This window comes from Myotis yumanensis, unplaced genomic scaffold (assembly GCF_028538775.1).
Source record: "Myotis yumanensis isolate MYYU_CA2020_CCGP unplaced genomic scaffold, mMyoYum1.0.hap1 SCAF_15, whole genome shotgun sequence".
NCBI classification, from domain to species: Eukaryota; Metazoa; Chordata; class Mammalia; order Chiroptera; family Vespertilionidae; genus Myotis; species Myotis yumanensis.
In genome coordinates, this window is record NW_027223766.1 from 16,249,512 (window position 1) to 16,273,583 (window position 24,072).

Here is a 24,072-nt window from a genome sequence, read left to right on the forward strand (position 1 = left end):
GTGAGGACTGCCCAAATTGAAGACTCCATCAAAAGAATTTGTCAAAATAAAAGCAGTAGATGGTACCCAATAGCTTAGCCTTATGATCTATAGTAGTTTAGATGAAGTAATGATCACTGAAACCATCCATGAGGTAATTCAGGAAACTGTACTGACAATTTTAAAGTTACACACACAAAGCCTTTGGTGTTATATGGGCCACAGTACCCACTACACATCTGGCTACCCACCTCTCTTCTGCCGAGTCACCCTTTGTTTCCTGGCCTGAGACTAACAAGTTTTTCAGAAAAGTCAGTCTTTTATAATTTACTAGAGGCCCAGTGCATGAATTCATGCATGGGTGGGGTCTGGCCAGCCCATTGGGTCGATGGGGCCAGCTTGGGGGGAGGGGACACGGGAGGTTGGGCTGCCAGCCCTGCCCCCAATCAGGGTAGGGAAGCTGATCAGGGGAGGGGCCAGTTGGGGGGAGGGGCCCTGGACGATTGGTGGGCTGGCCCCACCCCCTGGTCGAACTCCTGGTCGAGGGGACAATTTGCATATTACCCTTTTATTTATATGGGATTGAACACATACATAGTAGTGTCAGAGGTGCCTCGCCATAATTCTTCCCTTCAGGGAGTGTATAAATGAACAAAGGAGGCTGCTGGTAGGGAATGAATGAATCTTCCACAGCAGTCCTTCATGGGGCAAAACTATTCTGAACTAAATGCCACTTTAAATCCACAAAGAGTGAAACCACAGACTCTGATGCCTAAAGGAATTCAGGCAACCAGTCTGCCTGTATAATTCATGACAAGTATTCTCTAGTAGCTACAATCATTGAAGAAGTGGCCCATAATAGGATGTCAATTGGTCACCCTAGCACTGTGCATCAAGAAAAACCAGGATCCACAGAGCTGTACAACCAAAACCGAAATGCCAGCGGCCCTAGTGAGATGCCCCTCCCCGGGTGCTGCTCTTACGTGACACCGGGAGTTCTCCTTTGCCGCCCATCAGTGTTGCCCGTGACACTGCTGTTCCAAAATGTATGCGATGTGGGTCCTGTTATAAATGTGGGCATTCCTCTGACTTTCTAGTATAAGAACATCCCATAGGATACAAATCAGTGGCGTTCACACAGGGAAAGCAGTGTTTGATGCATGTTCTTGTGTGTATGCTACACCTCGCCTAAGTCTGGGCAAGATTGCCAAGCGAGTCCCAAGACCTTCTTTTTTATAAACGGTGACATACTGGGAAGCTTTGCTTGGTTCTTATGATTTTAATGTTTAAAATCTTTTTGGCATTTTAGATTTGGGTGTGTTTCACATTTTCAAAAGAGATATTTTTTAATCCATGTTTACACCCACCAAAGACAACCAATCTTGTCTTGGCAAATATTTTCATATAGTTTCAATAGTTTTTAAATTTCAACTATAGAAACTTCTTAAACACAAGTAGATGGGAGAGTGTAACGAAGCCCAGTGTAGCCTCTCCCAGCTTTAGCAGTTATGAAGTCCAAGGTCCTCGTTTTGTGTCTGTATCCTTACCACAGCCCTCCCCTCCCCTAAGATTATTTTTCAAAGCAAATCCCAGGTATTATTTTATTTGTATATATTTCATTATGTTTTTAAGACTCCATTGAAAGAGTTTTTTAGAATAGAAATAGTAGGTGATACTCAGTACTTCAGCAATTTAGAAAAATTAATAATTATTTCCTAATATCATTAAATGTCTAATCAACAATTACATTTCTCCAATTGTTTTACATTTTTATTTTAATTATGGTAAAATGCGTATAATATAAACTCTACCTCCTTAGCAGTTTTTAAGTGTACGGCTCAGGAACATTAAGTACATTCACATTGTTGTTCAATCCCCAGAACTCTTTTCATTGTGCAGAACTGAAAGTCCGTAGCCAGGAAACAATTCCTCAGGCTCTCCTCCTGCAGCACCTGGCAACAACCTGCTCTACTTTCTATCTTAATGATTTTCATGGCTTTAAGTGCCTCATCTAAGTAAAATCAGACAGTGTTGGTCTCTATGTTAGTGGCTTATTTCACTTAGCGTAATCTCCTCAAGCTTCCTTCGTGTTGTAGAATTCTGTGTCAGAATTTCCTTCCTCTTCATGGCTGACTAATACTCCATTGTATGGCTATACCACATTTGTTTACTCCTCTGTCAGTGGACACTCGGGTTGCCTATACCATTTAGCTATTTTGAACAAGGCTGCTATGAACATGGATGTACAGATATCTCTTTGAGACCCTGCTTTCAATTATTTGGGGTATATGCCCAGAAGTAGACTTGTGCCTAATTTATTAAAGTAATTTATTAAAGAATGGTCAGACTCTTTTCCATAGCACCGTTTACAGTGTGCAAGGGTTCCAGTTTCTCCACAGCCTCATCAACACCGTGCTTTCTGTCTGTCTGTTTTTCATAGTCGTCCTAATGGGTGTCAGGTAGAATGTCATTGTGATTTTGATTTGCATTTCCCTAATGGTTAGTGATATTGAGCATCTTTTCATGTGCTTGTTGACCATTTATGTATCATCTTTGGGGAAATAGCCATTCAAGTCCTTTGCCCATTTTTAAAGTAGTTTTTTATTGTTACCGTTGAGTTGTCGTTCTTTAGTCTTCCTGGATATTAACCTCTTATCTGATATCTGAGCTATAAATATTTTTTCCTACTCATAGGTTGCTAATTGGGTCCTTTGATGCACAGAAGTTTCTAGGTGCAGTGTGATTTATCTAAGCAAAGCCGGTGGCATGACCATTATAAGAATGTGCATTTGGGGTGCTTTTCTGACCTGTGTGCATGCAAGAACTCTTTCCCTCAGGTCCTGAGCACAATTATTTTGGAAGAAACTTTTTCAATATCTGTGTTGAGTAGCAAAAGTGCCCCTGCTAACAATGCCTTGTGTCAGCACTAGTGTTAGAGCTCCTTCAGTGTGTAGATGAGCGGGATGGCTTCATCGTAGACTCCCTGCACAGTGTCACTCCTTGTCATCCTAAGGCAATTACTAGATGTCGAAGCAAATAGGACCGCCTGCAGGAGCAACAGTGTCTTCACCGGGTGGCTGAGTCTTGGTAAAAACATATTTCTGAATTGCTATGGATTGTGGTTACTAAGAATATTTTTAAAATGACTCTTAACATTTATCAAATACCTCAGCTCTATAAAACAAAACAGGGCAATAAGAGGCCATATCCTAGTTCATATGTATTTATAGACACCCTTTTCTTTTCTTCACCTCAAATCAGATTATAGATTTTTAACATGTGACAGCAACACTGACGGACATAAATCTCTCTAAAGACTGAATTTCAGGTCAGCATTGCTGCGCACTGACTTTGTCTAGAATTCCTTTTTTCTTTTTTAAACCTTTCATAACATGAAGATCTAGTATAATAGCAGTGATCAGGCTGGGGAGAAAGGAACAGGAAAGGAATCACAATAGGTCCCACGTAATGCTGGTGATGTCAGGTGGGATGATGATAACTTTAGTCTCTGAGGGCAGTTCTGTGTTCTAGGAACAAGAGAAGACCTGGAGGCCAGGGGTAATTAAAGGTCACTTGACAGGGGATGAAAACAAAACGATTTTTTTAGGCCTGAGTCTCCCCTCGGCAGATTCCATTGTTATTTAAGTTTTCTACCTAGTGTTGCTTTCTGTTCAATAGAAATAATTCTCTTTGGTTTAACCCACAACAGCCATGGTAGCCTAGCATTGCGACTATTTCCTTTCCTTCATTTTCATGACTTTAAGAAGACATTTGCAATTCATTACAGTATTAAAATAATTTAGGAGCAGGGTTAAATTTCATTCCTGTGTGTGTTGTGTTGCGGTGTGTGTGTGTGTGTGTGTGTGTGTGTGTTGTGTTGGATGCTATTTGTTTTGTTTTGGTTAAAGAAAGTCTCCGTTACAAAGAGCTATAGTAAATTTGCACTGTTTCTTTATTAAATAAGAAGAATGGTAAAGCAATTGATTGTTTTTTCCCTTTCCAAGCCTCCCCACTGCACTATCCAAGTTTTACTAGGGAACTAAATTGCAGAGCACATAAGAATACATTTTGCAAAATGTAATGCATGCCACCAATTGCATTTAAAAATTAATTGGCTGCTGATCTTATGCTAATATTACCCACTTCATTAAGTAGATAAGGAGGTTTTGTAAGCAGCGATTCTAAAAGTGGGCTGCTCTTTAACCAGGTACAAATGAATCAGGCATCACTAGTAAACATGTTTAATACTATACTATGTCGCTGAAATGATTTTAGGGTTCAAATGTCTCTTTGTGTAGCCTAATCTAGGTAACTAGGAATTTATTTTTCCCAACACTAAACAATAGCAACTAAAGATCAAATTTTATATTTTTTCTTCTTCATTGGAATTATTTGAAACACCAGGTGTCCCAAAAAATATATACACACTTTAACAGCTGATAGCTCCATTTTGAAAAAAAAAATGTATTTTGATAAACACTGCCTTTAGAATTATTCAAAGTGTGTGTACACATTTTGGAGGGGTACCCTGTATTTCTATTTACTGCTTTTCCCAGTTTGTTCTTCTACCAAACTGGGAAAGCCCTTGTGCCTGGCATTGTGTTAGGTCCTAAGGATGTAGAGAGAAGGATGTAGGGCTAAGTCTCTGCCCTCCTTAGACACGTACACGTACAGCTGAGGTACCCAGCACTGATGAGCCGGTGGGAGGAGTCAGGGAGGAGACTGAGCTGAGGCAGGGGCGTGAGAGGAGCACTGTGGGCGCAGGGATGCAGGGGGTGAGGACACCGGCTGGGTCAGAGCCCTCGGTGTATTAATGTGGGGAACCAGTGGAGATGCTCGCCCCAGTTTTCTTTAAGATCTTTGGTGGGAACTGCCATCAGAGCCACCTCGCTTTTCCATTAGGCCTCTGCCTAGTCATCTTTTGAAGAAAAGATGTTATGATTAAACTATAACTAGGTCGCGTGTTGGGGAGGTAAACAAGAGCCAGACATCTGTGGGCCCCGTGCTTGCTGACGTGTTTGGATGTTTCCTAAAAGAGATGGGAGAATGGGACGGACATGGTGACACCTGGGCTGAGAGCCCCTGAGGGAGCCGGTTGAAGATATCTCCCAAACAGACGCATGGCTGGGAACTTAACGGGGCGGTGACTACAAGGAAGGCGTGGATTCCAGGTCCAAGGGGCAGGGTGTTGAGACTGACTTGATGTGGGGGAAAGAGAGGCTGTTTAGAAGATGCCAAGGTTTGGGGCTGGTAGGGTGCTGTTCTCCTGAAGAAGGAACACAGTGGGTTCCAGGGGAAATGATGACTCCAATTTCTAGCACATTGAGTGCCAGGTGCTGTGCAGGACATCCAAGTAGAAATCACCAACAGGTCATCGGTGTGTGAGCCTGCACTTGACCTGATTTAATAGAGGGGAGAGGAGCGGTGGTTGGGGCATGAATGGGGTGGGGTCCGCAGGGCCTGTGAGTAGAGTGAGGAATGGGTGGAAATACTCCTAGGGACCAGGATCCATTAAGAACAGGTGATGGACAGTCGATTCCAGGAAGATGTTCAGAAAAGATCGATGATGTGACAGGCACCAGGGAAGGAGAAATGTCAAGATAGGACAGCACTGGCCACTGCCACAGAGGGGTCAAGTTCAGAAAAGAATGGAAAGATTTGGCAGAAAAGTTTACTTAAAAAGAGATGTTTGTTTGATGTGGAAGCAAAGTTGTATAATTTTTCAAAAGTGATCAAACAAAACATGGTGTTTCAAAAGCAACCATTTCATAACTGCAGCCCCGGAATTCGTTCTTGCAAAAAGCACAAGAAAAGTAAGACTAAGCCAGAGATGTGGTGATTCGACCATCTCAGTTTTGGTCTTAAAAAAAAAAAAAAGTGTGTGTTTTTCTTCTTCTAAATATGCCCAAAAAAGCCATCAAGCCATGACTAACTTATTAACTGTCCAGTGTGAGCTTTTGTCGCATTTGGTTTGTGTCAGACATGTTTGAGAACTTAGGAAAGTATTAGAAGATTATGATAACAGGAAAATAAAAGTGAACCTCGATGTGAGAAGAACTCCCATGCCAGAACGTGTAGGCAAATCTGCGGACACGCTCGTCTGCCTGCTCTTCTGCTCATTTGCTCTCAGGGAAAACACTGCGTGTGAGACGGCTCTGCGCCCTGCCAGCTCTGTCACCACAAGCAAATCACACCGCCGCCAGGTTTCCCATCTCTCCAATCAGAAGTGGGTGTCTCCCCCCCACCCCCCCACCCCCGCTCAGCTTCCCAAACTGTAGATTGTGACACGTCAGTGGGCTATGAAATGGGAATTATCAGAGTACCCCCCACGCAGTGAGCAAAGGCTCCTTTTGCCAAACTTTATTTCAGCTGTGGTGTGTGTGTGTGTGTGTGTGTGTGTGTGTGTGTGTGTGAGAGAGAGAGAGAGAGAGAGAGAGAGAGAAGGGGGGCGAGGAGACAGTATTTCTAGAACATGGTGTAAAATATTTTTTTTTTTTATTGTGGATTGTGGTTTGAAAAACATTTGATAAACACTGCTCCCTCAACTAGAGCCCCTTCCTATTCTAAAATTCTCTCATTCCACTTAAATCTGAAAACTGTTCTCTTGGTGTAGTAGACGGTTCATAAGATGGTGGAGTGGCAGGGATAGACACTGTGGAGGCATGAAAGCTCATAACAAAAGAGAAAAACATTCAGAGGTAAATAAGGCCAACATCTGTGTCGTATTTGACCATGAGACTGAACAAGCCTTTAAAATTTATTAGTATTCCGACTGGCAAGCCATTACTCTAATTTATGAAGAAAAGTTAAATATGCTATATATTAGCAAACAATGCAGTAGTTCTTTTGATGGCGGCATAAATAAGCAACCATATCAAGGAGGAATAATACTCCTTCAAAAGTAACAATACCATGGCACATAAATTCCGGAATTGGCAGTGAAACTCTTCTGCGCGCCACATAAAAAGATTCATGGGCCTGGTTATGCGACAACTCAGCGCACTTTTATTGGCCTGAACAAGAGGGAGTAAACACCTCCGTCAGGTGTTTTGCTTTAGAAACAGCTGTTTGAACTCCCCCCACTGGTAATTCTGCTCCGGGGTATGTTTGAATATGTGCCTTTCCAGCATGCTTGCTAATACTGCGAATGGAAGCAAGTGAGCCATTCCCCATAAAAGCAGCGTGCAGCGCGAGTTTGCCTTTACTTATTTGTAAACTGTTCTTAATTCTTCTCAACCAATGCAATTTCATCGGTGTTCGGTGGTGGTACACAGGGACAGTTGGAGAGGGCTAAGGCGTGTGAGTCCTCGCACAGGGGAGTTGAGGGAAGGGTTTGCGGTCCCTCCCACACAGCTCTTGCACTTTCAGTGGCCTTGGTGTGTCTTTCCTCTCTGCCCTCATAAACCCCGGGGCGTTTGTTAAACCCTGTGCCAACCTAAGCCCCGACCTTTGGCGATTCTGTGTTCTCTGCCTTCTTTCCAGTCAGTCAGCAGGCAGAGGAGGCCTAGCGCAGGAGAGGAATTGAGACCAGAGGTGCCAAGCCCTCCTCTGGGATTTCCACCCTGAGTGGAGCTGGCAAGGAGTGGGCGGGGCTAGTGTTGTGGGTGGGCGGGGTTGGCAGGTTTGACTCCGCCTCCCTTGCCACAGTTGATTGGCCCCTGGCAGGCATTCAAGGAGTCTCTGCCCCTTTCACCCCATCACAGGCCCGCTCTCCCCAGGTGTACAAGCAGGTATGATTGTGCCAAATTAAGAGATGAGAATTTTTTTTATTATAAGAAAAAAAATCATTCCATTTATTCTATGAGAACAATGTGTTTGCATCTAGCCATCTGACTTATTAGATGAGCAAACTGAGGGTCAAGTAGAGGGCAAGTGAGCTCAGTGCCAGGGGCTCTTCCCTGTCACTTCCTGCGACTTCCCAAAGCCCATGAGTGGCACTTGGGGTAAACACTCGGGATGATCGACTGTGGATACACGGACAGTAGAGAGTAAGCCAAGCAAGTCTCGAGCTTTGGAAGGAAGACAATAGAGAAAACATACAAGGTTTACGTCGGACAGTATTAGAAAACAAGAATCTTATTTTCTCTGGGTTTTGTGTCTCTGACTGTAACATAAGACTCAAGGATGCGTGATAGACAGAGTGCACCCAGCCAGATGCATGCCCTATGTGAAGGCATGGTTTCTCTAGTTACAATTTCCCTGATCAATGATAGTGAGGTAGATTCCGCCTTTCTCCGAAAAATTTGCTGTAATAATAAAAAACAGTATATCAGAAATAATTGTTCTTTGGGAAAATGTGACAGTGTCGGACCTGTGAAAGTTGGTATTGTTATTAGAATGTCAATAAAATTTTCAAACACGCACATTACATCCTTGAATACTTCCTCAACAGAAATTATTTTTCCTTCTTTATGATTATGCAGGATATTCACCATGACCCCTCTTGCTTCCTCAGTGTGATATATTAGGAATACAGCAACACCATAAAATCTGCAAATATCTCCATATTCCCCCGAGTTTGCCTCAGTGCCAGTAAATGTCATCAGGGTATGGGTTGTGTGAGGCATTGGGTAGAAGTCACTGGATCTCTCTGTGTATAGTACTGGATGTTTGCTGACTGGATCGTGTCACATGAATGTTAAATATGTTCCCGGAGCTGGCATGGTGCCAGGTGGCATGGTGCCAGAGTGGCCATCACTTCCTACTTTTAAGTATACTCAAAATTGGCAGGCAGTCTGAATCAATAAAAAATTATAGTTATCCTCTGCAGTAAAATTAGTATTCACTGCCCTTCAGAAGTGAATCTATATTGTATCTATTTTCTAATATTTGTGGTAATGCTTTTAGACATGTTTAATGGATTGTGGTGTAGCGTAAGCAATGTCTTCTTGATTCACTGATTTTCTTGCTCCTGAAACATAAGTGCGAAACTGAATTTCCTCTACTTTATATGTCTAAGTAACCCTAGATTTTATATATTTTGTAATATATTAAGCAGCAAGTTGTTTCTTCCTTATGCAAAGTACCAACAACATTAGGGGAACTTTTTAAATAAAATAAATCATTGAAGTTTGCATATAGAAGAAATCATGCACACCAAAGGCAACTAGAGCCCAAGCCGCCCGACGATCACTTTGGGCCTTTCCCTACACTCACTCCCTCTTAATGTGACAATATAGTTCATGTAACCTGAAGAATACATGTTCTTGACCTGTAAAATTTCTTCTTTTAGGATCCACCTACTTCAGTTTCCCTTGGACTGCGAATGGAAGAAATGATTTTCAACTTGGCAGACACACATCTATTTTTTAATGACTTAGAAGTAAGTTCAGTTTTTTATATAAAATTCATATTGGATGCCTGAAAATGGATGATTGGTCTTAAAAAGGGGATATTATTTTTGAATATATAATTTGGATAATGAGGCAAAGTAATGCATTTTGCCTTCATGGTATTTGTTATGCTTTACATGGACTGTTGTGTTTCAAAATTAGATTGCCACATAACCATTGATAAGGATGAAAATTTGAGGTCAAAGATCTTAAATATTAAGTTGTGTTGATTAGCAGAAACTACAGATTTCTCAGTTACATTGTCACGGTAGAGATGAATTGCCTTTAGAACCCAACAGAGCTTGTGATACTTGCATATGCCGTTCATGTCAGGCTGTCACTGTCTTCCATTGGGTGCTTTCCTTTTTCACCGGCCCTGTCGTTTGCATCACATTTCAGTCGGGCCTCTGCTGTTAGGGCACCAGGACTTCTCATGTGAAACTGCTGATGATTTTATTTGTCCATCATCATTTGGGGGGAAACGTGTCAGATGGCTCATTGAAGGTGTTATGGGCAGTGACAAACGTGATGGTCTCGATGAGCAGCATTCTTAAGAATAAAGAATATTGTTTTTCATATCTCCATTCTCAGACAACGTGACTATAACTACATTACACTCCCTTCTTAATAGAGACAGTTGTTTATTTAAATCCTGCTGTTAAGCGAGCTTGTGGTGGAGCTGCTAACAGCCATTAGTCATCAAGTTGTTGTTTTGCTAGATTTTATAAATGTATGTTTTTTCAGACAAGAGAAGAATCTGAAAGATTCAAGTAGAACTTTTACTGATCGAAGTTAATTGGCAGCAATTGGCCTTTAAATATTTCCTGATGTTTCCCTTTTCAAAATCAAGCAAAATGCACCTTATTTAATAGATGAGCCAAAATCATTTGAAAAATGCCCGTGTGTGACAGAACGAAAATGTGGTTTGTTCAACATCTGCCCTGTATTTTGATTTCTTTTCATCTGCAGTGAAACTGCTCACAGACGAATTGGCAACTTCCAGCGCAAAGAGATTATTTAAATGCGCTTCATTTTCTTCCATTCCTACTGAAATATTTCTTTTTATGCTTAGGGTAAAAGACAAAAGATTTTTGCCTTTTAAAGTGTCCGATTTCCTTAAGGAAATGGCATGTAAGGCATTAGTACTTTCTAAGGTGGAAATGTTTCGAGTGAGTGACAAGTTTAGAATTGCCTTTAGAAAAGCTTGATAGTCATACTTATTTTCAAAAGCTGTTTCTGATTTATGGTTGTGATTCACTTCATCAAAGAACAGCACACAAAAATGTTATATTTTACTGGTACTTTCAAATTCCTTTCCAAAGTTTTCATTTGTTTCTAAATGATATAGATTAGACCGATATTTTGTGCTGGAAACAACCTTGTTCCTCTTATTGATGTTAATAAGTGTTAATAGCACCCATCAAGAAGAAATTAGCAGTAATTTGCTATTGTTTTTGAACTCTACCTTCTTTAAAAAATGCCATCACTTGTCTATACCGTGCCAAAACTATGTGGTGAAAAGTGAGAAGTTGGGCAAACTTGGTATAATATAAACTTCCAAACTTAGTTTTGATTTAATATAGCTCGATTATTGTTTATTGACATTATTCATACTAAACTGCATATAAAGAGTGTCTAAAATAAATGTATATATTAAAAGTTCTGCGTTAGGGATGGAAAGAATATAGTTTTTCCATCAACCCAATTTTAAAAAAATAACTAGGGGGTCTACACAGTTATTCAAATATCAAATTCTATTCTTGGCACGAGGACTGGTTTTTTTTTATGAGAAGTAAAGGAGAAAAGAGAAGGAAGATATGATTCAACCAAATATGAAAACAATGGAAAAATTATTTAAGCTTATAACTTTACAGAAGTTGGCTTTAAGTCATTTTACTTGAGAAAACTATAAAGGTATCAGCGAGAGTATAAAAGATACATTTAGCCTCTGTCTTTTTAAAAATATATATATTTTATTGATTTCTTACAGAGAGGAAGGGAGAGGGATAGAGAGTTAGAAACATCGATGAGAGAGAAACATCGATCAGCTGCCTCCTGCACACCCCCTACTGGGGATGTGCCCGCAACCAAGGTACATGCCCTTGACTGGAATTGAACCTGGGACCCTTCAGTCCGCAGGCCGTCGCTCTATCCACTGAGCCAAACCGGTTAGGGCTAGCCTCTATCTTTGGAAATTGTTTACTTGCTCTAAACTTGAGTAATATTCTATAAAAATAAATTGGTTCTTATACTTATTTCAATCTTTCATCGTATAGTTTTGCAAGTCAACACAACTGGAATTGGTCATTGCAAATATTTCTTGCGAAATAAAAAGTAAAATTATTTTCTGGCAAAAATAAGTGCATTGGCATAATCCTCCTAAGAAAACCAAAATTATCTCATCAGGCAGAAACGATGTGGTAATGCTTGATTTCACACTCCAGTTAGCAATGCTATGGTAGAGGAGAGGAATATTTAAATTGCACGTTTTTAGCTTTTTAAGATCAAGAGTACAAGTAACTTCAAGGAGGTTAACTATCTGTTAGCTTCAAGTGTGATGTCTGAATTTATTGTTGACATTTGGCCTCATTTTCTTTTACAATCTTAACGTTTCTCCAGCTAGTCCCTCTGTGTAGTTTGGTTTGTTCACAGCTTTGGCTTATGAGAGGTTTTGAACAATGAAATACATGATGTGAGGACCTTCCGGTACCTGACCTTGTATTATCGAGGAATGGCCATGCACTTAAAATGGTTATTAGGATAGTCTTTAGGAAATTTGGGATATGATTTTAAAGTATTTTAAAAACATCTTAATTGTCCTTTATGAAATAAAGTCAGTTGTTTTCATTGTAAAAGTCATTGGTCATCTTGTCAGTGACAGTTATTCATAAAAGCAATCACACTTTAATTTTGTTGCCACTCCAGGGAAAAGATACAAAGGGGAAATTTTGGACTTTGGGTACTAATAAATATGTTTGACAAGGTAAGGAACATGAGTGACAGGGGGACATAATTATCAAAGGAAATAGTAGTTCCCCATCAGAGAAGGGTGTAGACTTGGTGTACTTCTGGCTTTCCTGTTTCTAAGTCTGACTAGCATATCGTCTTACCAAAAGGTCTCTGTGTGCAACACGATGATGCTTAGATGGAAATCATTTTTTATGAATGACAGTATGGAACTGGAGGGTTTTTTCAGCTCCGTTAGTAACGTATGACTCTTTCTGACTGAATGGAGAAAGAGTTCTTTCTGTTGGATTTTCGTGGGAAGGCAATCTGCAAACAGAGTGAGGACAGGCCTTCTGTATACAATAACGTTTCAGTTTAGCTTGCGTCGGTCAGCTCTCCTGCTAGGTTTTTCCACAATTAAAGGAAAATATTTCATCAAGATGGATATAAGTCTAAATAAAAATAAGGCGTAAGCTGATGTTGAGTTTTCTCTTTCCGCCTGGTGTTCAGTGACCCCATTTCACAGGCGTTGGGGTTGCCAGCCCTACCACTCCCTCAGGGACCAGGGTTGGGAAGTAGCAGGCGCCCTCCTCTTGTCCTTGGTGAGACAGGGACCTGTGAGGGTGTCGTGAGCACAGTCCCCAGTCCATGTGAAGCCGCGTGGGAGCTCCCTCCTGCACTCTCCTCGCGCGTTGGTGTTGTGGGTTGTGGGTTGTGCATTGGTTAGTTAGAGGATTCTTCGGTGTCCGGATTAGAAGGTGAAGACTCCCACCCTTTCTCGGGCCTTCGATATGTGGACTCCTGTCCCAGGCCCCGTTTTCGAGCACCTGCTCTTGTAGCCTCTTGTGTTTATCTTTTCTGTTAAGAAAAGGTCTGGGACAGAAGGTTCTGGTCTCTGTAGAGCCTGGGTTTGATGAGTCACAGGCCAAAAGAAGGCTTAGTGGACAGTCTCAAAGTCATGCCACACCTGAAAGGGAGAGCGCCGTAAGGATTGCTTTTAACAAAGCAAAGCAATTAGTTTCCCCTTGGTTTAATTCAGTCTTCAAATTTGCAGTAATATCTGATTACTGTAAAACGTAGGTTATCATCTCAATTGTTTTCATAGGTCTTGTTTGTAAGTCGATTTTCAGGTGGGAAAGGAATCTCTCTTTACTGTCAGCCACGCCCATGCTCAGTAGCTTCTGTTGCTGGGGAAGCGTTTGGTAGATAGTGACCAGATGCTCCTGCTTCCAAAAGTGTCAACGTTTAAAACTAATTCAGAAGCTGATGTTTTGACTTGAAAAACATATACTTCACCTAGAAAGCTCGTTAGTCTCTAGAAATGAACAGGAAGAACCTCTGGTGCCCAGGCTCCGGCCTGTGTGGGTGCTGGGGCTCAGATCCCGCTACCAGGGAAAGGGTTCCGTGCTTGCAAAGAAAGACACTTGAGGAGGAGCCTACGCTGTGCTCTCCTTCCCTCTGCACACAGCACCACTTACATGGAAGCCTGGGGCAGATCAGTGATTCCACACCAAACATCCATGCGCGCGCGCGCGCGCGCGCGCGCACACACACACGTATATGCCACTCAGCATGCTCAGCTCTGTCCACAGGCTTTGTATACGTATTTATTTTCTCCTGATCCATTTAGCAAACATAAAGGATCACACATTTGTTTTAATCCTCATAACATCCTCCATAGCACCCAGAATCCTTCCTTATACCATGAAATGTGTGTTTGTTAGGTTGAGTTCTTGTCTGTTATCTGAGAATACAATAGCGATTGCTCTTTCCTTCCCCACTGAAGGCAAGAGTTGACTTTGTCTCCCTACGTTCTAGGGTAGGTTGCTTGGCCTTGTCCATGTTTTTAGTTAACATAAATACCATCAACATCCTCAGTTTAGGGGCAAAATGAGTTTTTGAAGCAACCCATGTGTTTTAGACTCAATGAATGTGTATTGAATTTAACTATATTGTAACTGATAGCCAAAAAGAAACAATTCCCATATTTCATCCATTGTCATTACTACTGGATAATTTTAGGCATTCTTCTTATTTCTTCATCATTTTCCACAAGATTCTGTCATCTTTATCTAAAGTAAGAAATAGAAATACGAAAATGTATTCAAAGACTTTCTTAATTCTGATGTTCATCAGAAAGTTAAGTCAAAGTATATAGCTTTTTAACGTAATAAAAGATATTTACCTAATACCAACAGCCAACATTGTTCTTAACAATAAAATAATAGAGGCAGATTATCATAGAAATGGAAACAAAATAAGGAAGCCCTCTGCTGGCTCCATACTCAGCTTTGTCCTAGGAGTTTGGGACAGTGCATTAAGGAATAAACTACAATGAATAAAATGAGATTTAAAATATTATTTTTTGGAGATTTGACATATACAGGAAACTAAAAATAATTAGTTTCTAAACTAAAAAAGAGTCTATTACAATAGCCTTAGAATATATAATAGGCTTCAGAAAAATTAAAGATTATTTAATTAAATTTAAAAATTAAGAGTCTTCTTTTATTATAGCCATACATATAAACTTTTAATTAAATTATAATTTTAAATAGCAGTAACTACAAAATAAAAACAAAATTAAAAAAGATGAGTAGCAACTCATATAAGTAGCAGACATGAGAAAGGATATGAACAAATCACAAGAGAAAAGCATTCAAATTGTCAGCATAAAGAAATGAAAAGTGTTGGATTTCACTTCTAGTAATTGAAATGTCAAAGAGTAAGTAGTCCGCCTCTTGGACATCACATTGGAAAGATTTAAAATCAGGAATACGGTCTACAATGCAGTCAGATGAACACTGTGTACACTGCTGATAAGGATATGGATTGACACAAGATTTCAGAAAAGCAGTTTGATAATATGTATTCAGTACCTTAATGTCTGATCCTTTTACTGAGTAATTCCACTTTTAGCTTATGTTCTAGAAAAGAGTGTTGTAGACAGATAATTTATACAAGAGTAATAAGCATTCACTGAACACTTGTCCTAAGTGCTCTACATACATCATTCCACTTAATCCCCTGATATTTCTATGATAAAAGCACCATTATTACCTCCATTTTATGGAGGAGCCAAGTGAAGCTTAGGGTGGTTAAGACAAGAGCTTGCCTAAGGTCACATGGCTACTCAGTGGCAGATTCTAACTCAGGTCCAATACTTTCTTGAAGTCCACTCAGGCCCACACTGTATCTTCCAAAAGGTGATTTTTACCATTAAAATATAGAAATAGTTTAAAGATCCACAAATAAATTAATAATGAAACATATTAAGTACATCTTTATTGAGAAAAGTTTAAGACAATTTATTAAATATATGGAAAATATTCACAGTTCAAGTTCTAAAATAGACTGTACCCTTCAGCATAGCCTTAGTGTTGAAATTTATGGCAGATTATCTGAAAATACAAACTGTATGATTCCAATTATATGACGTTCTGGAAAAGGTAAAGCTATGGACCCAGTAAAAAGGTCAGTGGTTGCCAGGGGTGATGGGGAGGGAGGGATGCATAGGATGAGTAGCACAGAGGACTTTTAGGGAAGGGAAACTACTCTGTACGATGCTGTGGTACCCACAGAGTGTAGGGCAGCAAGAGTGAACCCTCGTGTAGACCACGGACTTTGGGTGACGATGATGTGTCAGTGCAGGTTCATTGACTATAGCAAATGTCCCCACTCTGGTGTGAGATGGTGATAATGGGGGAGGGGGAGAAGGGAGGGGGACAGAGGATGAAGGGTAGGAGACAATAAGGGCTTTGCTGCCCAAATCACCCTGTAGCCTTCCAACAGAAATCCCAGCACAAAACACAATTAAGTCAGCCGGGTTCAGTCACAAGTGCAGAGGGTCCCAGGCATGCCCGGGGCCTCTCGCTCTTTCCTCACTCTCGCCTCTGCCCCTCCCAGTTTCTCGAGGGGAGGCTCACTGTGGACAGTTAAGAGCTCCCGTATCTGGCTCCCATCTCTCCTCGATGCTGTCCCTTCCTGGGAAATGAGGATGTTGGCTTCAAGTTAAAAAGACACGTGTTTCTCAGGTTGTGCCGAGCTTTCTCTCCTTGTGCCATCCTGGCCTCGTGTTTTGAAGGAGGGCTCGTGGATCTTGCTGGTGCGTGTGTGGTGAGGAGCAGAGCCCCCGCCCTGAGTGCAGCCAGGCGGCCGGCTCAGGCGGCAGAAAGGCATCAGGCTTCAGGGAAGCAATTCTCAGGTCAGGCAGAAAACACCAGCTTTGCCCTAGCTGGTTTGGCTCAGAGGATAGAGCGGTGGCCCCAGTACTGAAGGGTCCTGTGGGTTTGATGCCAGTCAAGGGCACATACCTGGGTTGCAGGCTGGATCCCCAGCCCTGGTTAGGGTGCCTGCAACCAATCGATGTGTCTCTCTCACATTGATGTCCCTCTCTCTCTCTCTCTCTCTCTCTCTCTCTCTCTCTCTCCCTCTCCCTCTCTCTCTCTCTCTCTCCCTCTCCCTCCCTTTCACTCTCTCTAAAAATCAATGGAACAATATCCTCAGTGAGGATTGGCAACAACAACAAACACATGGGCCGTGAGTCCCTGCCGGCTGTGCTCCCAGCCTTAACGTCTCCAGGTCGCACATGGGGGACCTTGAAGGGAAGTGGTTTCTGCCCAAAGCCACCGGTTAGGTCACAGTAAAGCTCAGCTGGGAACAAGGGCTTCCTATCCCAGATGTCACCGCCCTGACACCGAACTTCTCTAGCTGCTCACACACCAGCTGGTCCTCCTGAGCCACGGAGAGGACGCAGTGGCACTTGTGGTGTCACACGCTGATGTGGCACAGCAGAGCCCACCACCGGCGTTTGCACTGATGGGGTCTTTCAAAGCTTTGTTGCCCTCTGTGTCTAACCAACAGCAGCTACTCAAGCAGCCTAAGTTCACTTTTGAAGAAGTTGAGAGATAGGTAGGCAGGTAAACAGATAGGCCGGCAGGCGGACAGTGGACAGACAGATGTGTGACTATAAATCCCTGCCCTTGAACAGACAGAAATGGCATCCCAGCAGCCCCCGCATTCCAGGAGAGGAGCTCCCGTGCTGTCAGTGTGCGTGTGCGCGCCATTTGGGACTCTGTGCTGGGCATGGAGGAGGCGAAATATATCCGCGGCCCTCCAGGAGCCCGGGCCCCGATGGAGACAGAGAAGCAGGACAGTTGTGTCGCAGTGCACCAGCCCCGTGATGGGGACGCACAGGACGGCAGTGGGTCTAAAGGCAGGTGGCTCACCCGATGGCTTTGCAAGGAAGTGGCAGCGGAGCGCGTGACATTCCAGAACAGAGTTTGAGCAGCTGTCAGCACAGAGCCCACGTGGAGCGGTTGTGAGATGGGGAAGGGAGAGGAGCCAGGCCAGGGACGGCTTTGCTCTTCGGCTAAAGAAGTCAGATTTCACACCGAAGGCAGGGTCAGCCCTCCACGATGGAGATGAGCTGCGTCGTGACGTCAGAGGTGACGATAATCTGGGTGAGAGATCACGGGGTTTGTTTGTGGGGACAGAGTGCAGGGCCAGATGTGAAAGCCATTAAGAAAGTCTCTGAAGGATTGGGAAATACACTCCACGCAGGGGAGAGGGAAGTGAGAGTCTGAGTTTCTGGCTTAAGCAATAAGGTAACCATGAAAAAAAAAAAAAACAGGAAAACTGGCTGGCTTTGGAAGGAAGATGCTAAATTGGGTTTTGAGATGTAGAATCTGAAGTCCATGTTGGACCTATAGGTAGACGCTAACGTGCATTGTGCGTGCAGGCCTGAAGCTCAGGAAAGAGAATTGAACTTGAAGAATTGAACATGAAATTAGTTAAGGTTCCCGGGAAGAATGTATTGAATGAAAAAGAAAAGAGAGTTCAGAGCAGGAGTCCCTTTGTGAAATTTTCCTTTGGAAACACACAAATATATATTGAAATTTCCAGATTGGGAAAAGTCAGTGACTCACGTAGAGCGAAGGGGGTCATTCTGGCAAACTGATCGTGAGCCTGCGCGGAAACTGCCTTCCCGGTTTTGCAGGTCTCTTGATTCTGAGGGTGAAGCAGCGGGAGGTGGTGTGGTCTCAGCAAAGAGTGAAGGCTTCAGGGATGGGTGAGCGAGGTCAGTCCTCACTCTGATGATGAGTGACCTTCTCACAGCCACCGCTAACCAGCCTCAGGGACCCACGGGGACACTGAGGACACGGAGGAGGGACGGGGGTGTGGAGCCCGGCCCAGCGCCGGCCCCTTGGTGAGCCTCACTGAACCGGAGCGCCTTCCCCTCGCAGCCTCGAATGCAAATGCGCCGGCAGCGTCCACACAGTTGGCTGGGTAGCTGTCCGTTTATTTTAAAATCCCGTGAAACTGACCTTCGGGTGTCGCAGATGACAGACCTTTTGTTCAAAGTCTTGATTTTGACAGGTGCTGGCTAATCTTGGATCTGGGAGAGTCGCTACTTTGTCCAGCCAGATTACCTTCCTAGGAAGTTTGCTTAGTCGAGAAAGGAATTCTTCTTTTAAAGTGCCCCATGCAAGAGAAAGCCTGTTGCTTCAACTTCCCTCGAAGTGTTTAAGTTGCAACCCCTGGAGACACTCGGTTTCCGCGGCCACAATGGAGCCTCTATCTGGGCGAAGCTCCGGTCCGCGTGCTAAGGGACCTGCTAAGGCAGTGATGGCGAACCTATGACATGTGTGTCAGAGGTGACACGCGAATTCATTTTTTGGTTGATTTTTCTTTGTTAAATGGCATTTAAATGTATAAAATAAATATCAAAAATATAAGTCTTTGTTTTACTATGGTTGCAAATATCAAAAATTTCTATATGTGACATGGCACCAGAGTTAAGTTAGGGTTTTTCAAAATGCTGACACGCCGAGCTCAAAAGGTTCGCCATCACTGTGCTAAGGAAACGCTCTCGGGCCTGGGTCCTTGCTGCTGACCGTGGGCTGCTCCTTGGTCAGGCAGGTGGAGGGCGGGCAGGGGAAGAGGATGCTGGATTTGGTGGACGTGACTTTGTACATCCGCTTGCCTCTTCAGAAATAACTGCCTGAGAATTACCTTCCAGTATCCGCATTTTGTCGGAAAGTTAAACGGAGCTCTTATGTCCGAGATGTCATCCGCTTCGATAGGTGGGAATTGTTTGTTTTAAGCACATAGGCATGCAATCCTACTAGGCTTGTGGCTAAGATGTTACTGCTAAGCAGAAAAAGGAGTAGCTTGGAAAATTCACAATTGAAGCATAGTGTTTATCAGCATGTGGGTGACAAGATTTTGTAGAGGTGTAGTGAAATAAGAATATTTTTTCTTTTTAAAGTAGTCATTCTAACATTTGCTTTAAAAGAGACGGGAAATTATTTAAATTCTAAGTGGCAAAAATGAATAATTCACTTTAATTACAATCACAAAGCTATTCAGTCACTCCTCATAACTGGTCCTGACCCTGTGGAAATCGACAAGGGCTTTTCCATAATCCAAGAGAAAATTTAAAAATTGAGATCAGAAACAGAGGAATTTTGTAAAAATGATAGTAAGCAAAACGATGATCCTGTTCTCAGGGAGCTTGGAATGGCATAAGCTCAGCATACGTAGGAGACCTCAGAGAGATGCGGGCGACCCGGAGACGGCCATTGGGGGACTGACAGCCAGCAGGGCTTGTGGGCCGGGCTGTAGAGGAGAGAGTTCTAAGCAGATAGTATGAAATGAACAAGGCTCAACGATCTAAGTGATTAAAAAATTGGCTAAGGAAAATTTAATGTAGCCGAAGAAGGTAAAGAGTGTCACAGACACATCCACACAGGTGCATCCCAGGGGTCACTCACCAGAACACTCACGAAGCAGAGACGGGGCTGTGCGTCCAGTGTTCTTTTAGGTGCTGCCGATGGAGTTGGAGGAGGATGGATCGTTGTTGCTCTACTGAAGTTCATCATCCAAGGAAACTTGGAAACTGTCAGCCACTGCTTGGTCAAAAGAAATTTGAAAGATGCATAAAATGGAATAGTATATGGCAACTTAAAAGAGAATATAGATGAGCCCTGGCCAGTGTGGCTCAGTTGGTTGGAGCATCATCCCATGCACTGAAGGGTCATGGGTTCGATTCCTGATCAGGGCACATACCCAGATTGTGGGTTCTATCCCCTGTGGGGATTCATATAGGAGGCGACTGATTGATGTTTCTCTCTCTCTCCCCCTCTTCCTTCCTCTGTCTCTAAAATCAATGAAAGCATGTTTTTGGGTGAAGATTTTTTTAAAAGATGTTATAGATGATTAATTGATATAAAAAGATGTTTATTACCTATTGAATGGAGGGGAAAGTAGCTACAAAACACGTATCTGGCTTTTACCTGCCTGTGGTGTGTATCTCCTACTAGCATGTAAGCTCTGTGAAGAACGTGAGAGACTTTGGATAATGAGTTAATAGGGAGACAGGAAGGACGGCGGAAGAATGTGAACAGTGGTTACTGCTGAGGGAGGCAATGGAAGTTTATGTATTTTTCTGTTTTGCATGCATTTTTTACATGAGTATGTTTCATTTTATAATCAGACAAAATAAATGTACTTTTATAAAACTAGAAGTAGTTAACACTTCAGTGACATAATGCAGTAACATTATCAGTTAATGTCTGATTGGGTCACTGAGTCTTTCATGACTAAATCCTGGCTATCAGACTGTCTGGAAGCCTTCATTCAGTATCGTCTACGTGCTCGGCCCACATAGAAAATAAATAAGAAGAAATAGAATCCGATTTAGAAAATAAAGAGGGAGAAAAAGACACATGAGAAGTTCTCTCTTCCTTCACAGAGTTTACTACGTGATGGGATCCACAGAAGTTATCTCTATGTTTTCGTTTCCCCCTCCAGCAAATGTAGAGTTTTGGGGAGGATTGGAAATAACATGTAATACACCTGGCACCGTGCCTGACACATAGCAGGCTCTCAATAGTTGTTGCTACTGTCATTCAGACAGTGGGTGACAGGCGTACATCAGGGACTAAGAAAAGAAAGCAATAGAAGGGTAACAGGGGACATTGCTTTGACAGGAGAGAGAGGAGAGAGAGGCACCCAGCTAGCAGTAGATAAACTATCACCTTATGAAAGAGGGAGTGGAGGCCAGGCTGACTGAGACCGGCCTAGCAGGGGCATGCAATTGGCAGTGGGTGTGCGAGATAGAAAGACAGTCAGGGCACTGGAGAGGCAAGGTCAAGGCTCAATGGCATTGGAAAATAGTCTTTGCGATGTAATTTTTCTAAGGCATCTATTGAATACCTTCTGGTTGAAAGGCAGACATAGAAACAGAAGTGATATGTATCACCGGCTCCTAAGAAGCTTGTACTCCAGACATTGGAAATTGTATTTCCTGGTGGAGCAAAACCCACTTTGAGAAAAACGTATCTGAATGAGGTGATGCACAGGATGGATGGAAACAAGGACTAGACATGTGATGCATTCCATTTCCATTTCATTTGTAAGAGATTCTGTTCCTTCCCGAGAGAAAATTATGATGCTCCCCTGTCCCCTCTCTCTCCAGCTCTTCCCCACATTTATGAAGCCTCGTGGAAATATCTGCCCTCATTTATTTTTGTGTGCTGGGTGCCTGGCGTGTGAGTAGGTGGCCTTTCATTAGTTGAACACATGACAAATGAATGAAAGAATACAGAATGCATGTCCTTTTTGTTTTCTAGAGGTATTTCCACAGTTAATATATAATATATATACTATTAACGCCATATTGGTGGTATATAATATAGCATTTTCCTGAATAGTAATATAAATTACCAAAACAACCAGGAATTGAACCCATGACCCTTCAGTGCCAGGTATGATGCTCCAACCAACTGAGTCACATTGGCCAGGGCTCGTCTATATTATCTTTTAATAATGCACGGCCCCTATTTGTAGCTTTAAAAATGACATAATGGGAAAAGAGGTTGTTTTCTAGGGAATGAGAATATGAGTGTGGAAAAAAGTTTTTCTTAGTTTTCCTTTCAGGCACCTCCTCCTCCTCCTCCTCCTCTGTTGACACCCCAGGGTTTGGGGTACCCCAGAGCTCCCTGTGCTGGGGGAAACTTATCAGATAGGACAGTTCACACCAAAGTTAAGGGGCTTAACTAATGTCCGTTACCTGAAGTCTTTGTCTTATAAAAGACGATTCAAAAGGAATGACTTCAGGGGCTGGAATTTCAGACCCACTGATGCTGGGAAGAGAGGGAACTTTTTCAGTAAGGAAGTGCCCCGCGGAGGCCCCCTCTCCCCAGAGAGCTGACAGTGAGGGAGGTGATGATGGAACCTTCCTGCAGCTCAAGGGGGACCTTTTTTTTTAAGGGCCAATGTCCGGTCCTGCATACTTTTCTCTCCGGAGTCAATAATGATTATGTGGCAGAGGAAATCGGCTGGGAGGGCTCTTATTAACTTCCCAACTAAGGATGTTATTCTGAGCTACACATTCTTTAATACGAAATTGAGTATTTATTATTATAAAAATTATCTGGCTGTATGCTATAAGTTAACTAAAATTGATAATCTTTTCCAAACTTTCAAATTTCACTCCTTCCCCCATGTATAAAAGTCACTTAAAACCTAAAGCCAAATACATTCAAATATTTCTTTAAAAATTGTATTGACATACAGTTTGCAGTTAAATAAAGATGAATCAATAGACATGGAATGGTCATGAACTGAAACCTCTTTATTTGTTGCAAACATTTAATTTTAGAGTGAAAAATTGCTCCAGAAAAACAACAACTTTCTTAAAATACGACATAGTCATATTATAGCATTAGTTCATTGTTTTATATGTGATCAAAACAGAAATATTCCATGTAAGTTGAAACTTGTAGTTAAACACTTTGTGAATAAATTAGTACATGATTCATTTTTTCCAAGTTAGTACATTATTTGGTTTTCTTCAAAGGAGGGTTAAAGGGAAAGCATTGCAGACAAGGATAAAAGAGTTCCTGGTCTGGGTACTTCTCCTTGCTTCTGGCGGCAAGTTTGCGATAAAAAGAATGATTTTTATGAGACTGTGATTACTCACAGCAAGAGTAGAGTTGGTGTCACGATGAAAGATTCTTCTACGTAGGTACGCTCAGCAGGAATAATAGATCTAAAAGAAAGATGACAGGAGTTACAAAGAACACTCTTGCCGGTGACAAATGATGTTTGCAAAAGTCTGAGCAAACCCATTGAAGACTGAGAAATCCCTCAGCGTAAATCAAAGGTTTATTCTTAAGAGTAGTCCTGACTCTACATTTATATTTGCTATATGCTGAGTTGTCTTTAATTTTTTTTAAGGTTCTAGGTTATTTTTTATATAGTCAGCCTTTAATATTTCCTCTTCATACTTTGTTTTATATTATATGACACAATAAAAAATTTGATATTTTTTATTATAAACCTGTACACTATAATTTGGCATATTACAAACACTCATGTATGGCCCTTAATTTGTAGTTGAAGGTATGGGACATTTTCATTCATTCCTATACAAATTTGTAAAGAGCTAAATCTTCTGATACGAGCTGAGCCATAAGTGAGGCTCTGTCTTTGGCCATAACATGTGGGTGGGGCTTAAGAACACACTGAAACAGCATGCGCTGTTATTGCACAAAACATAACACACAGTAAAAATGGACCTAGTAGCATTAGATACCAGGTATTCGCTGGATATTTAACGTTTTTTTAAGTAAATTATGTGTTGGTATCATTAGATCAAATTTAATATATGCCATAATTGTCACTGAAATTAATCCATTGCTTTTAGAGACACAATAGTGAGCCGTTTTTGAGTAAGCCCGTTTGGTTTTGAAAGCTTATTTTCAGTTCTTTCTGGATTTTTTAGTAAGGCTTTCTTTTCCTCACCCGA

The 24,072-nt window shown here is 42.0% G+C and overlaps 1 protein-coding gene across 8 annotated transcripts in view; it reads left to right on the forward strand.

The window, feature by feature from the left end:
• EYA1 (EYA transcriptional coactivator and phosphatase 1) overlaps window positions 1–24,072 on the forward strand; it is a 151,088-nt gene that overhangs the window by 98,412 nt on the left and 28,604 nt on the right. For all 8 annotated transcript variants that reach the window (XM_070392137.1, XM_070392138.1, XM_070392139.1 and 5 more), the window contains one exon: window positions 9,212–9,301. In XM_070392137.1, coding sequence (XP_070248238.1) covers window positions 9,212–9,301 — 90 coding nt within the window. The remainder of the gene's footprint in view (window positions 1–9,211; window positions 9,302–24,072) is intronic.